Source organism: Culex pipiens, chromosome 3 (assembly GCF_016801865.2).
Source record: "Culex pipiens pallens isolate TS chromosome 3, TS_CPP_V2, whole genome shotgun sequence".
NCBI lineage: Eukaryota > Metazoa > Arthropoda > Insecta > Diptera > Culicidae > Culex > Culex pipiens.
Genome location: NC_068939.1, coordinates 89,773,833 through 89,788,636, shown reverse-complemented (window position 1 = coordinate 89,788,636; position 14,804 = coordinate 89,773,833). Strand labels below are relative to the sequence as shown.

Genomic DNA, 14,804 nt, shown 5'->3' with positions numbered 1-14,804 from the left:
ATAAAAGAGGTAATATTCAACCTTCCAAAATTAAAGCTTCCAAATTTACATTATTTTTTTCTGTGTACTCAACGTTTGGACGGGAGCTCACGGCGATGAAAATGGCGGTGCAATATTTCCGGCACATGCTGGAGGGGAGGCGGTTCGTCATCTTCACAGACCACAAACCTCTGACCACTGCTCTGACATCCAGTCCAAACAGTAGGCTCCCCCACGAAGATCGCTACTTGCGGTACATCTCGGAGTTCACCAACGACATCCGGCATATCAGCGGCCAACACAATGTCGTCGCGGACGCGTTGTCCCGGATCGAAGCCGTAGCAGCTCCATCGCCGATTGATTACGGACAGATCGTAGCAGATCAGACAAACGACAGCGAACTGCAGCGCCTACTGAGCTCGTCGACAGGACTGAAAATTGAGCTCCGTCAAACACCATTAACGCCGAAGCCACTCTACTGCGACACTTCACAAGGTAAGGTCAGGCCCTACATACTGTGTGGTGTGCATATTAGGATGGAACTTGAATGCAACACATTGAGCGTGTAGACTACACGCTACGGCTGCTTGTCGGCGTAAAGGTTTATATCGACGTCCCCCTTTGCAGTTTTGACAGCTTGAACGAGCGCGCATTCAGTCGTCGTCAGTGTTCCGAGCTAGAGGCTCAAATCTAGGGAGTCGCCGTTCTGGGCGATTCTCTCGTTGGATAGTGGGATTCCACATTGGCGATCCTGCCGGATATTGTTTCAACGCGATATCAGCTGTAACCTGGACCTTCCCCCCCAACGAGAGAGTCGCTCAGACGGTGCGAGTAAAATTGTTTCTTGAGGCGGCTCGTCTCTGAAAGGTAAACAACTTTTTGTCGCCATGTTGTGTCCCAGGATAAGAGAGGACAGACTCTGGGAGAAGTTTGGAATTGTTCCGGCTGCGTGGTGTGGTGATCTCCCCTTGAAAAAAAAAACATTGTTTTGCTGTGTGAAAAGTTGGTTTAATGCTAATGTGTGAAGAAAGATGCAGCAGTGTCGAGCTAGTAAGGTCTGTTCACACGAATCCGTTGCAAAATCTCGGTTTAGAAATTATTGTTCCGAAATGCAATTGTGTGATATTCTGCGTTAAGTAGCTGGTCAGGAAATGGTACAGGGTCAGCGGATGAAGCTACTCGCAGACTTTTCGGACCAGTAAAGTCTATCCACACAAATCCGTATAGAGTGCGGCATAGTAAAGAAATGGTTAAGAAAATATTTCTTTAGATTTTGTTCATGCATTTTTAAAACAGAAATGTGCCTAATCAGTATTTCTTGTCGTTTTTTAGATAAATTCACTCGAATTTAATTGAAGTGAGAAGAGATGAAAGCGAGATGAGATGTCCACAAAATCCAAGAACTTAGAGATGTCGAACGACCAAAGCGAGATAGGATGGCCGCAAGATGGATGGAATCGAGAAGTCTGAAGACTGAAGCGAGATGGGATGTCCGCAGGATGCAAGCGAGATGGGATGTCCGCAAGGTGAAAGGATTTCGAGAAGTCTGAAGGACTAAAGCGAGATGGGATGTCCGCAGGATGCAAGCGAGATGGGATGTCCGCAAGATAAAAGGAATTCGAGAAGTCTGAAGGACTGAAGCGAGATGGGATGTCCGCAGGATGCAAGCGAGATGGGATGTCCGCATGATGAAAGGAATTCGAGAAGTCTGGAGGACTGAAGCGAGATGGGATGTCCGCAAGACGCAAGCGAGATGGGATGTCCGCAAGATGAAAGAAAATCGAGAAGTCTGAAGGACTGAAGCGAGATGGGATGTCCGCAAGATGAAAGGAATTCGAGAAGTCTGAAGGACTAAAGCGAGATGGGATGTCCGCAAGATGAAAGGAATTCGAGAAGTCTGAAGGACTGAAGCGAGATGGGATGTCCGCAGGATGCAAGCGAGATGGGATGTCCGCAAGACGCAAGCGAGATGGGATGTCCGCAAGATGAAAGAAAATCGAGAAGTCTGAAGGACTGAAGCGAGATGGGATGTCCGCAAGGAATTCGAGAAGTCTGAAGGACTAAAGCGAGATGGGATGTCCGCAGGATGCAAGCGAGATGGGATGTCCGCAAGATAAAAGGAATTCGAGAAGTCTGAAGGACTGAAGCGAGATGGGATGTCCGCAAGGTGAAAGGATTTCGAGAAGTCTGAAGGACTAAAGCGAGATGGGATGTCCGCAGGATGCAAGCGAGATGGGATGTCCGCAAGATAAAAGGAATTCGAGAAGTCTGAAGGACTGAAGCGAGATGGGATGTCCGCAGGATGCAAGCGAGATGGGATGTCCGCAAGATGAAAGAAAATCGAGAAGTCTGAAGGACTGAAGCGAGATGGGATGTCCGCAAGATGAAAGGAATTCGAGAAGTCTGAAGGACTAAAGCGAGATGGGATGTCCGCAGGATGCAAGCGAGATGGGATGTCCGCATTATGTGAGTGAGATGGAATGTCTGCATGAAAGAGACGTGACAGGAACGGCCTGTAATTCAGACAGGATAAACGGGGCGTTGTGGTTGAGGTTATGCTTGTCATATCTCACAAAGGACCGGCTCAGTTGCTCTCTCGCTCTTGGACTCGCAACCCAGGGACGAGTAATCCTTTCCACCACGAAGGGTCAAATGACTTGTTTAGGTCAAAGACTTTATTGAGAATAGTGCTAGACTAGCATTGGCGAAACGAATTAGGGCGGCTTGGGGAGCTTAATCTGGCTGATCTGACCTGTTAAAACGCGAGTTACCCTACATCTGCGGGTAATCACACATCTGCGGGTAAACACACATTTGGCAGAAACGCGGGCGACCCCATATCTGCGAGCGCCGTCTGCTGTTCGGCGTCTTGTCGTCGGATGACCACGTGTCTCATCTCACACGTGATTTCTTGTTCTACGCTTCTTAACGGCCTTAAAAGGCGAGCAGGTGATGTCGATCACCGCCCAGATGTTAGTGACGAGATCGGTTGACCAAGCGAAACACGTGGCCGGAGCGTCCAAGCGCTTCCCGACGGCCTTCGCGCATGAATAATGGTCGTCGACCACCACGTCGTTGTGGTTTGGTTGAGCAGAATGCATTTGTATTCACACTAAGTGGTCGTGAAAGGCGAGCACGGCTTGTCCCGCATGATGAAGTTGAAACCCTAATAGGCCGGAGCATCTGAGCGCTCCTCGACGGCTCCTGCTGATTGGTGATCGTGGTAGTCGTTCGTTCCCCACGTGGTCGTAACTGGCGTGAGGCACGTGATGGATTATCGCGAGGTAGCGCGACCTGGTTGGCTCTAGCAGGATGTTAATAACACTGCGTCACCCTGATCACACGATCAAATGGCGTACACGCGTGTGTCGAGCTTGAGTGTGTGAATGTGTGTGGATTAGGGATGGTGCCCAAGTGCGAGTTCCGGATGCGGGAACGGCGCCGAATATGGAGGACGTCGAGATCACTTCTCGCTGGTAGCGGTTTTCCCCAACATCCTCATCCTCATCCCAACATCCCCCCCCAAAAGGGAGTTCCCTTTTGCTAGGGGTTTGACGCGCCTCTACGGGTTGACCACAACCAGACGTGATTAATGGGATCCTACGGAATGTCCGAAAATCATTTTAGTCAGTCAGGCGACCAGCCGAAACCGGATTTCCCCTGAAGGCGGCGCCCTTATATCGGATACCGTGGCTCTGATCTCCTACGGACATCTGAACGTCCTCGTGTGCGCTACGTGGTCAGTGATCAGGTGATATCTACGGGTGATCGTGTACTCCAGTTGATGCTGTCCGGAGTTCGGTTGAACGATTGGGCCGGCGAAGATCGCTGCGTGGTTTTCTGGAAATCAAACCGAAAAATAAAATCCTTCTCCCTGCAGGATTTCCCATCCACACTCTACTACTGCCTCGTGTTCTGTAAAATTGTTATAGATCAAGTGTGCTGGTGGACAGTCTAATGGCAAACAAATAGGCTCATTCAATTCCGTGAGCGATACTGGGTTATAAGGTCGCCTTGGTGGTAGATTGGAGGATCTTTACAATTTCGGAGGACTTTCTAATTACGCACTTTTCTACATGCACTAGGCTTGGCTTGGAGGTGGCCTTTCTCAACGGTTAGTACCCGCACATGGTTGAAGTGCAACTAACTTGATTGTATCGATCGTGCTTCGAACCCTTTCGCCTCAGTTGATCAGAAGATCGGCAAGTATTAGTGATGACCGTTTCGAAATGGGCAGGGTTGGCAATGATTGACTTTCCGCCAGAGTTAGGCCAAGTGGCAGACGAGACGATATCACATCGATTCTCCCAACACTTTATGTGGTTAAAAAAAAAATCAGAGCTAGATGCTTTTATAGTCCGGGTCCCATGGTAAGCGTGGTTGCCTCTCATCCCAGTTGGCTTAGGTTCGATCCCATTCGACCCCGGTTACATTTTGTTTTTTTTTGGTTCTAACATTCGTAAGATGACAGCACAGTAAATAAACGGCAACTCAAACCGCAATGAGTCCTAAAAATCTTTTTTTTTTCATTTTTCTTGAGTAGAGGGAGGATGTGTGGTGTGCATATTAGGATGGAACTTGAATGCAACACATTGAGCGTGTAGACTACACGCTACGGCTGCTTGTCGGCGTAAAGGTTTATATCGACGTCCCCCTTTGCAGTTTTGACAGCTTGAACGAGCGCGCATTCAGTCGTCGTCAGTGTTCCGAGCTAGAGGCTCAAATCTAGGGAGTCGCCGTTCTGGGCGATTCTCTCGTTGGATAGTGGGATTCCACACATACCACCACAACACCGCCAACTGGTGCTCCAGCACATCCATGGCCTGGCGCATCCGGGTATACGATCGACTCGGCGGATGGTTACGGACCGCTTCGTGTGGACCCACATCAACAAGGACGTCAAACACTACGTCCAATCCTGTGTGCAGTGTCAGCGATCCAAGATCCATCGGCATACCAAGGCCCCGCTGGAAAAGTTTGCTCCCCCTAACAGCCGGTTCCGCCACATCCACATCGATCTTGTTGGACCGTTGCCGCCGTGCAATGGTAATCGGTATCTGCTAACAGCTATTGATCGATATACCCGTTGGCCCGAAGTAATGCCGTTACCCGACATGACGGCGGAAACTGTGGCACGTGCGCTGTGCGAAATGTGGATTTGTCGGTTTGGAGTTCCGGAAACCATCGCTACGGACCAAGGCAGGCAGTTTGAGTCAGAACTCTTTCGGGAGCTCTCCAGGATCATCGGTTGCAAGCACATCAGGACGACAGCTTACCACCCACAGTCGAACGGCATCATCGAGCGCTTCCACCGGCATCTGAAATCGTCCATAATGGCGGTGGACTCCAAGCACTGGTGCGACAAGCTCCCGTTGATCATGCTTGGTTTGCGGGCCGCGCTCCGAGAGGACTTTGGATGCTCTGCGGCGGAGTTGGTTTACGGACAAACTCTACGATTGCCTGGCGAGTTTCTTGAGCAGCAAACCAACAACGAAGACCGGACGGAGTTCGCTAAGCAGCTCCGGAATGCGATGGGTAAGCTGAAACCGGTTGATCCAGATCACCACGCCAAGCCAGCTGTTTTCGTCAACCGCCGGCTCGAGAAGTGCTCTCACGTCTTCGTGAGAATTGATGCAGTGAAGAGACCGTTGGTGCAGCCTTACGAGGGACCGTTCAAGGTGGTTGCTCGTGACAAGAAGCACATGGACGTCGAAATTAACGGGAAAACACAACGAATTTCCATCGATCGCGTCAAACCGGCCTACACCTGCGACCCAGCCATTGACGAACATCCCAGAAGCGACGGAAAAACTGTAGTTACACCATCTGGGCATAGAGTAAGATTTCTGGTGTAACTGGGGGGGACTATGTGGTGGTGCAATCAATCGCATTGATGCACCCCCCGTTAAATAGCACACGCATACACTCACACCCGCGAAGAGAGAAAAACCACATGAATAAAACACACTGTTTTCTAACCTCGAACGAGACGGTTCGTTTTTATTCACGAGTCCCGAATCGGTCCCCACAACAGTATAGGGGAAATATACCCTTTCTTATCAAACACCTATCTTCGTCATATCAAGAGTTTGATGCTCGATTAAAGCTCTTAAGATATAAAATTGCTTCCAACTACCGGCAACATGTTCTTTTGCACATTAGTTAGTCACTCACTTGAAAAATAATCCCGAAACATGTAAATAATTAGCAAGCGCCACCAAAAAAACAAACGCGCCAAGTCTTTTGACGTTTGAGTTTTGACTAGCCATTCCAATCGACGGCCGAAGAAAACCGAGCGAGAAGCGAAGGCAAATAAAGAACAAAGGGTTTTGGTGGCTACCAACACCACCGCGCTGTTGGGGTGAGTCAGTGATGCCAGGAAATTTTCTCTATAAATGCTACTTTTCGTGAGTGTTCGCTTAAAATGTCATCAATTTTGGCAGCACTAAGCAAACCCAAACGAGCGTTGGAAGAAAAAAAGAACTAAGCTGAAAATAGAAAAATGGGCCTGGCCCAATGCACTTAGATTAGAATGCATTTGGGATTTTTTTTTTTTAATGCTTGCACAAGGAACAACATAACTTTTAGTTAAAGTGAAAATAAACAGAAATGTTCACAAACTGTTGCTCTACTCATTGGTGTACTTGGGTTTAGTAAAATTCAAGGAACACTCCAGATTATCCAGCATCATTGAAAAACGACCGCTTATTAGGCTTAAAATGGGTACATTTCCCCTTTATGATGGTTTGGTGCTAAAGTGCGTCACAAAAAAGATACAAAGTTTTCAAAAGTAGTGTATTGAAATAATCAGTGAAACCCACATTTTCTGCCAACATTGCCCAAGGAACCATAAAATACAAAATAAACACGATTATTCTTATATTTTGATGAGCCTTACGCGCCTTACGTAAAATCGTTATGAAGAAATGTTCAGAAGACATTATTTAGTTAAATTGCACCCCAATTCCTTAAATATATTATAGTTTTAGAAAGTTTCCGCTTAACTTGACAGTGCTGGCAAAAAGTATGGTTTTACCGAGTTTTTCGAAATGTCTCTCTTGAACGCTCTGTAACTTTTGTTAGGAACAACTAAGCACCATGCTGTCTTCAAGAGAGTTATTCAGAACATCCAATGCTATAGTTCTACAGTGTTATTTTCATAAAATAATAAACATGAGTTTTGTAAACTCAAAAATGGGAAAATTCAGGTTTCCCCATTGTAATTCCCATGCAAATTTCATTCGCTTTGCGCCAATCGTAGGCTTAACGAATCGCTCCCAAATTTTGGGAGGTTGTTTGGGACGCTAAAAGGGACCCAAAAATATGTTGCTGAAAAAATCAATGTTCGATTTCACCCTAGTGGACAAACTCTTAGAATTACAAATCGCAGAATGTTGCGTCTGTCACTTTTGTCCCTGTTTACTTTGTTAATTCGATGTCAGACAGGGATCGCAGCAATCGATCGTCGACCGACATCTGGATCAACTTGATGATTATTTTCGCAAGAGTTTGCGTAAGTTTGATTTTAGATGAGGCTTATCGTATGTTAATTCTGGAGCAACACGAGAAAAGTATGGATACGCAATTTTGCAAATTTCGAGCCAACAGGTAACTTTTTCACAAAACTTGAAATGTAAATCAATAGCTGGCTCTTTGGTCCAGACACCGTCAACGGCATTTTAAGTTTTCAGAAGACTTTTATCAAATGTTAGGCTAGATTTTTGAAACTCCACTTTTTTTTACTAGGAAGTCAAACTTATCATTTTTAATTCGCGCCCAAGACAGCTGAAATCGATTAAAATGGAGCGAAGTTATGTTTTTTTGTGAAAATCGACGAAAATTTTTTTGGACCACCCTGACACGGCGTAGGCCACCCTTATGGCCAAACAAAAAAAAAAACTGGCCTAGTTATTTCGGCCAGGGAACCTCCAGTTCAATTTTGAGTCAAATCGAAGCACTTTTAATTTTTTCTTCAACTTTCATATGGAACTGCTGTAGAAGAGGTTACATAAAAAAAACATGTAAAAATTTAACTTTTGGTGTTGAAAAGAAATTGGAACAGCTATTTTAGCCATGTTTTGGCACAATATTTGGAAATTTTTGATTGGTTTCAGTTAGAACCAGGGGGTAGCGAAGAAGCCGCCATCTTGGAAGTTCAGATAACAAACACTCAGAATCAGTATTATTCATATTACTTTGGTAACACGAAGTGTGTTATCCTGGTTGAACTCAAAAGTCCCATGCAAATGTGTAAAAGCAAACTGGAAAATGTGTAATTCCGATTCTGAGTGTACGGGCGCACTGTTTTGTCGACCAAAAGAAAAAAAGCAAAAAAAGGTAAACAGAAAAATCACATTTTTCGATATGAATTTTCAGCCAATATTGATATGGAATCTACAAGAATATGATAGAATTTGCCATCAGCAACACAATTAACGTGTTTTTTTCAGGAATTTATCGTTTAAATTGCGGAAAATTTGAAAATCAAAAACCCAAACAATGATTTGTTATGGGCGGGGGGATGGCAACCCTATTCCGACCAAAGCAAACTGACAACAGTCGACATTAGCACGGTTGTCAAATGAGAGCCCACAACAAAAGCACTAGCTGTCAAATGGTAGCCCTTAACAAATCATTGTTTGGGTTTTTGATTTTCAAATTTTCCGCAATTTAAACGATAAATTCCTGAAAAAAACACGTTAATTGTGTTGCTGATGGCAAATTCTATCATATTCTTGTAGATTCCATATCAATATTGGCTGAAAATTCATATCGAAAAATGTGATTTTTCTGTTTACCTTTTTTTTGCTTTTTTTCTTTTGGTCGACAAAACAGTGCGCCCGTACACTCAGAATCGGAATTACACATTTTCCAGTTTGCTTTTACACATTTGCATGGGACTTTTGAGTTCAACCAGGATAACACACTTCGTGTTACCAAAGTACACAGAAAAAAATAATGTAAATTTGGAAGCTTTAATTTTGGAAGGTTGAATATTACCTCTTTTATGATGTAATTTTACATCAATTTAGACTGAAAAAGTGACATTACAACAGAAAAGTGGTAAAATTACACATTTCTAGAGGTAAAATTACACCTTTTTTCTGACATAAAAGATGTACCCCTTCCCAGATGTAATATTACCATGATTTTTTTTTCTGTGTAATATGAATAATACTGATTCTGAGTGTTTGTTATCTGAACTTCCAAGATGGCGGCTTCTTCGCTACCCCCTGGTTATGGGCTACCATTTGACAGCTAGTGCTTTTGTTGTGGGCTCTCATTTGACAACCGTGCTAATGTCGACTGTTGTCAGTTTGCTTTGGTCGGAATAGGGTTGCCATCCCCCCGGTTAGAACAGACACAGAACAACAAAGTTAGGGGAAAAATACCCGTTATCGGCATACTAAGCACCAATTCCTATCATTTTTGCAGTTTTCAGCTATTACACCATTTTCAGAGAATTCAACAAAGGAGAGTTGCTTCCTTACTATTATTTGAGCTAAAAATTTAAATTTCAAGTCATGGTTTCAAATATTGAATAAACAAAGTGTTTTAGAATGCATTATAACAACAGTCCAGTCGTTTTGCAATCATTAGTTTTTAAAGTATCTAAGTTTTACAAAAAGAAAATCGTGAAAAAGTGGCTGTAAAAACATGAAAAAACAAAAAGTAATGAAAGGAGGGTGTAGTATTAGCCAAATACTATCAGAAACAAACATAAACTAAACAAGATAAATGCAAATATAAATACTAAAAATAGAACAAGAAAAACATAAAACAAAAGAAGTAATTTTTCTCGTTGAACAAAAGTTGTTAAAAATAAATGTTGCTCCTGAACACGGGAAAAATAAAAAAATTCGAAAAAAAGTGGGCAGTAGGGGGTTAAATACGATTTTTTAAGGAACCGAAGATTCCGTCAATTAATCAATCAACCAGGCAAAACAAGACAACAACTGTCATTAGCACACGCCCAAATCAATTACTTGCCTCTTTTCAATGCTAAGAGCATAATCTTCTGTTGCTCTACCGACTTGGCTTATCACCATATTTTTTTTTGTACGCAGCATCGCCTTCACTCGTCCATTTAATTACCCGCTCAGGGTCAACTACCATGACTCGATGATATTTTTTTGAAAATAGAACCGTTTATTCCAACAACAACAAAAAGTACACGATAAATCAACCCTCAATCCCGTCCCATCTTGTGCGTATTGGCCGGCTTGTCGACGCGCACGATCCGCTCGCCCACGTTGAAGTATCCCTCGTACTCGACCACATCCGGCGTGGTGTCAATGTGGTAGTGGCCACCCTCGCCGTGCCGTGAAAAGCTATGGAAGTGCTGCAACCGCAGGTCCAGGTCGCACTCGTTCGTCACGAGCGTTCCGACGGCGATCAGCTTGGCCGACATGTCGAAAAAGTTGAGCCACTCGTTCAGCTCGTCCTCGGTGTTGAGGGCCGTCTCGGAAAACGGTGACATCACGTGCTGTTTGGCCTTGCCGTTCTTCAGCAGGAACACCCCGCCCATGCCGACGGTCCGCTCGCCGTAGTGCTGCTCCAGCGTGGTCCGGATGGCGGCGATAAAGTCCTGCGGTCCGGTTCGCTTCTTGCAGCTGACCTTCAGCACCTTCCCCGGGCGACCTTCACAGACGAAGATGTTCCCCAGCAGGGCGCAACGCGTTTCCGTGTTCGGGATCTTCTTCAGCAGCACCCGCTTGCGGTCCGGCGTTATCTGGGCAAGGTGACTTTCGCTCAACACGTGCCCGTTGGCGGCCACCTTCAGGTTGTACATTCCCTCGCAGTTCGAGTCAACGTACGGATACGGGCCGGCTCCGGCACCGATCGCGAGGAACTCCTTCTTGGTGCTGTTCAGCGCTTTCTGCGAAATCGAAACCAAATCGTACAGCTTGGTGTAGTCCACGTGGGGCAGCAGGTACGGGGGTCCGCCCAGCTCTAGCAGGGTGGGACTTCCGTTGAGACCTGGGAGGAGTAAGAGTTAAATTTTATAAACTAATTTATATAAAGTTTATGTACCTTGCCCTGCCAGATGGAATGGATCTTCGGTCAGGTTGGGACAGTCCACCACTTCGACTTTCACAGTTTCAAAGTTGGATGTTAGTCCAGCTGCCACGACTGTAAGAGAATAATTTGTAATTATTGTCAACGATTCATTTCAATGAGAAGAAGAGTAGATTTACTGGGAAATTTGCAAATAATTTCAACTAGCTTTATTTCTCAAGCTGAAAATTTCAAGTTTGCAAGGGAACCATCGGACTAAATCATCTTTTTTTAATAACACGGGATTAAGAAAAAACGAAAATATTCCAGAAAATTGCCGATTTTGAAGACTAAAATAATATTATAATGCCCAAGTCATTTAATCCTGAAAAAAACGAGTATGAATCCTCAATATTATTTCGGAATTCTACCTTTAAAATAAAATGGTAGACAATTTGTTATTGCACGAAAATTACCTAGCACTATCATAAGTTTCAAAAAAATCTGAGGCTTAAAAACTTAAAAATTCAAAATAATTTTAAACGTGCTAAAAAAGATGAAAAATGCAGGAAAAATAATTTATTTTTGCATGCTTGCACTTCTATTTTCACATAAAATTTTAAAGTTTTTTGAGAAAAAAATGAATTTTGTCTCTGAATTTAAAAAAATCATAAAAATCCAATTTCAAGCAATTAAATTCAAAATTTTAAGCAAAAAAATCCATGAATGCTTTATATTTTATTTAAAGTTGCTACTATGAAAAAAAAAAATAATACAAAATATCAACCTTCAAAGCAAAATCCTGAAGTAAAGTAAATCTTTCCCAGTTCCTGAGGGGAACACCCTTGAAGAGTATCGGGGCCGGCATTTACAAAGCGGATTCAGTGGCAGTTTCATTCTCAACTTAATGTTAACATGTTAAGGTTAATGTTAACATTCCATAGGTCGCCTCCCTAAGGTGTCGTGATAAGGTCCAGTTTGTGACGATACACTACCTTCCCTTTACTAAGCAATCGATTCCAGAAGGGAAAAGATCACCAGTTGTGTTGGTCCGAGCCGGGATTTGAACTCCGATCTACCGCTTACGAGGCGGAAGCGCTACCACTGGGCTACGTGGCTCGGTCCTGAATCCTGAAGTCCTACGAGTATTTTCAATATATGCTTCAAAGCGCTATGTTTGGAAAGAGCTCTAAAAGTGCCAAATTGATTTTGAAGCGCTTAAATAAACAAAATAAAATGTTTACAGCCGACTTTTGCGATGCCTAACTATGTTTTTTATTTGAAATGGAGCATTTCCATTCGAGCAGTTTTTGCTTTTTTCTATAATGTATTTCTTATGGAGCGAACTGTCAAAAACTGCTCGACTGCGGGTGCTCCATTGTTTTTAATTAAATTAAGTATTAATGGCATTCATTTCTTAATAAATGGTGTAACAATTCTATTGTAATGTTTGAGTTCCTTTAAAATATTGGAGTTCAAATATTACTATCACATTTTCAACTGAAAACTAATCAAATTTACATTTAAAGCTTTGTTAAATTTGTTATTTTTATGCATTGATTCCAAAAAAAAAAAAAAAAAAAACTTGAACTTCACAGGATTTCGCAGTAAGTGTGGAATTTCACGGATTTCACGCTGTCCGTGAAATCGTAAAAATTCACTAACCCTAGACATAACAATATATTAAAAAGTTTCATCCGAATAAAAAACTAGAGAACTACTCTTTTTCAAAATCAATCAATCAAACTTTTTAGTAAATTACTGGTAAATAGGGTAATAAAAGCTGCAAAATTTTCAATTTGGCTAAACATTTGCTTTCTTTAAGCATGATCAATTGATCATTTTTTGAATGAAGTTTATTCACGGGTTCCACGACATCTCAAGACTTGGTTGAAATTTGGAGTGAAGACTATGAAGACATAACCCGTGTGCACGAAGAAACTTGAATTGCAATTAAAAAAAAAATGCTAAAAAGGCGTAAGATATGAATAATCCGTACATGATGATTGTATCTCGTTCTTATTGTTTTTTTTTTGCAATTCTTTGTTAAAAAATTTGGTAAACCATGTTAAACCAAGGTTAAATCAAGGACTAAGTCACATAATTTTCAATGTGATTGTTTCACTAAATTTTGTCATTTTATTGAGAAAGAAGACTCTGTGATTTCTTTTTGGTCACTTTTTTAACAGGTGCTTTTTATCTATATCATTTTTGTAATGTTTGTAAAATTTTCAGCAATCAGATAGTTGAAATAAAAAATCCCTAACCTACCATGGTATTATTGACGTTAATATTGATAGTTTTATGCCACACCCAAAACTGGCAGCGCTAGTCCGAGAGAATGATGGTCTCGAGTCGAAAGAATAGTGGTACCATTCACGGACGCAGAGAACACAGCTCGAGATGGGCGATAGAACTATTCTCTCGAGGTTCATTTGCAAAAAAAGTTCATCCGTCAAACAAAAAACCAAAAGTGTCGACAACGGGAATCGAACCAGAGACCTTTGACAAACCAATCCAATGACTTAGCTGCCTCGGCCACGACAGCTTGGTGACCAAGGAGAAGTCAGAAGTCGATGTATGACACTTGTTGGAGATTTATTGATTCAACTAACGAATGAACTCATTTGTTATGATAGTGTGAGTTGGTACCATTATTTTATCGATTTTGGCACTGAGCCCTCAATAAATTTTGAGAGAACGATTATCTCGACTCTGAATTTTGGGTGCATGTTTTCGAAATATACAAGTTCTTCAGTAAACTATCTATTTTCACATTAACAAACCATGCGTTTCCATTGAAATCTTTACGTATTTAAACATTTCTGTATATACTCTAATTATAAAGTGATGACATAATTTTGGAACAATATGGAGTGGTTTTGGAAGTAACCATCCTCCAACCTCAACTAATGAACAAAACCGGTTAGATTTCCAAAAACCACGTCTTCATTGCTCAAAAGTTCCATTCACTCAGTAAATTCTACAATTTACCATCTCGAATTTCGTCCAACGGTGGCATGTACAGCGGTTTCTCCTCAAAGGGCAGTATGGTGGTATCAATACTGGCCATTTTTGCAAATACTCTAAAAACGATTCAAATCTTCGTTAACTAAATGCACTTATTCCGATTAATGTATGCAATCGCGATGCAATCTCTCCGCAAGTCAAACTGTGAATGAAAGTCACTTTGCGAATCGCCTGAGCCATCCAGCAGATCCACAGTAATATGTATAGTGGTTTGTATGAACTGGTCAACCCTTCAGTCTAAGTGTTGGTGCTTGTTGGCTTATTTCCATCGAGTGGTACTCTGCCCCGATGCAATTGTTGTAAATAAACGGTTTTATCATTTGTAAACACTGCCAACACAACACAATCGCCACTATCAGTTTGCTCGGTTATCAGTGAGGAAGCTTCCCAGAGAGATGGGTTTAGATGACTGTTTTTTCTGTTTTTATGTCACTTTGTGTTTAACCACATTAAGTTTGTGATATCCTATATATACGCACAAGTGACTATGGTTTGTTTTCGACATCATATGGTTTGCGTGAGACTGCGCAGGTGCGATTATACGACCATTCACGCAATCTGATTCAACCAACACACGTTTATGAAACTTCATTTCATTCATTGGTGTTTCGGATATTTGGATATCATGCACACCAACAGGTGAATGAACCTGAATCGTTCATGATCATAGTAAATTTTAGATTAAATTTTATACCAAAATATCCAACTATCTTTCGATATTCGGTTGTGTATCGTTTCTACACAAAATAGGTTTCCTCGAAGCTGCCAAACTAGGCAGGTGAAAATTTGTGCTTTTT

The 14,804-nt window shown here is 42.5% G+C and overlaps 1 protein-coding gene across 1 annotated transcript; it reads right to left on the bottom strand.

Annotated features, from left to right (window-relative positions):
- Positions 1 to 10,106: 10,106 nt before the first annotated feature.
- LOC120422285 (ester hydrolase C11orf54 homolog) lies at positions 10,107 to 14,166 on the bottom strand. Its single transcript, XM_039585675.2, has 3 exons — positions 13,972 to 14,166; positions 11,014 to 11,112; positions 10,107 to 10,959 (listed from the first exon to the last, which is right to left on the bottom strand). Exons 1-3 carry the CDS (start codon positions 14,048 to 14,050, stop codon positions 10,169 to 10,171), a joined length of 969 nt encoding a protein of 322 aa, XP_039441609.1. The 5' UTR covers positions 14,051 to 14,166; the 3' UTR covers positions 10,107 to 10,168.
- Positions 14,167 to 14,804: the final 638 nt, after the last annotated feature.

Bases quoted from the DNA above. Each gene is read 5' to 3' on its own strand.
- LOC120422285 (XM_039585675.2), bottom strand. From the start codon at position 14,050: ATGGCCAGTATTGATACCACCATACTGCCCTTTGAGGAGAAACCGCTG. The intron at 11,113-13,971 runs GTAAATTGTAGA...ATTCTCTTACAG, and splicing joins GTTGGACGAAATTCGAGATG to TCGTGGCAGCTGGACTAACA. The intron at 10,960-11,013 runs GTACATAAACTT...TACTCCTCCCAG, and splicing joins ATTCCATCTGGCAGGGCAAG to GTCTCAACGGAAGTCCCACC.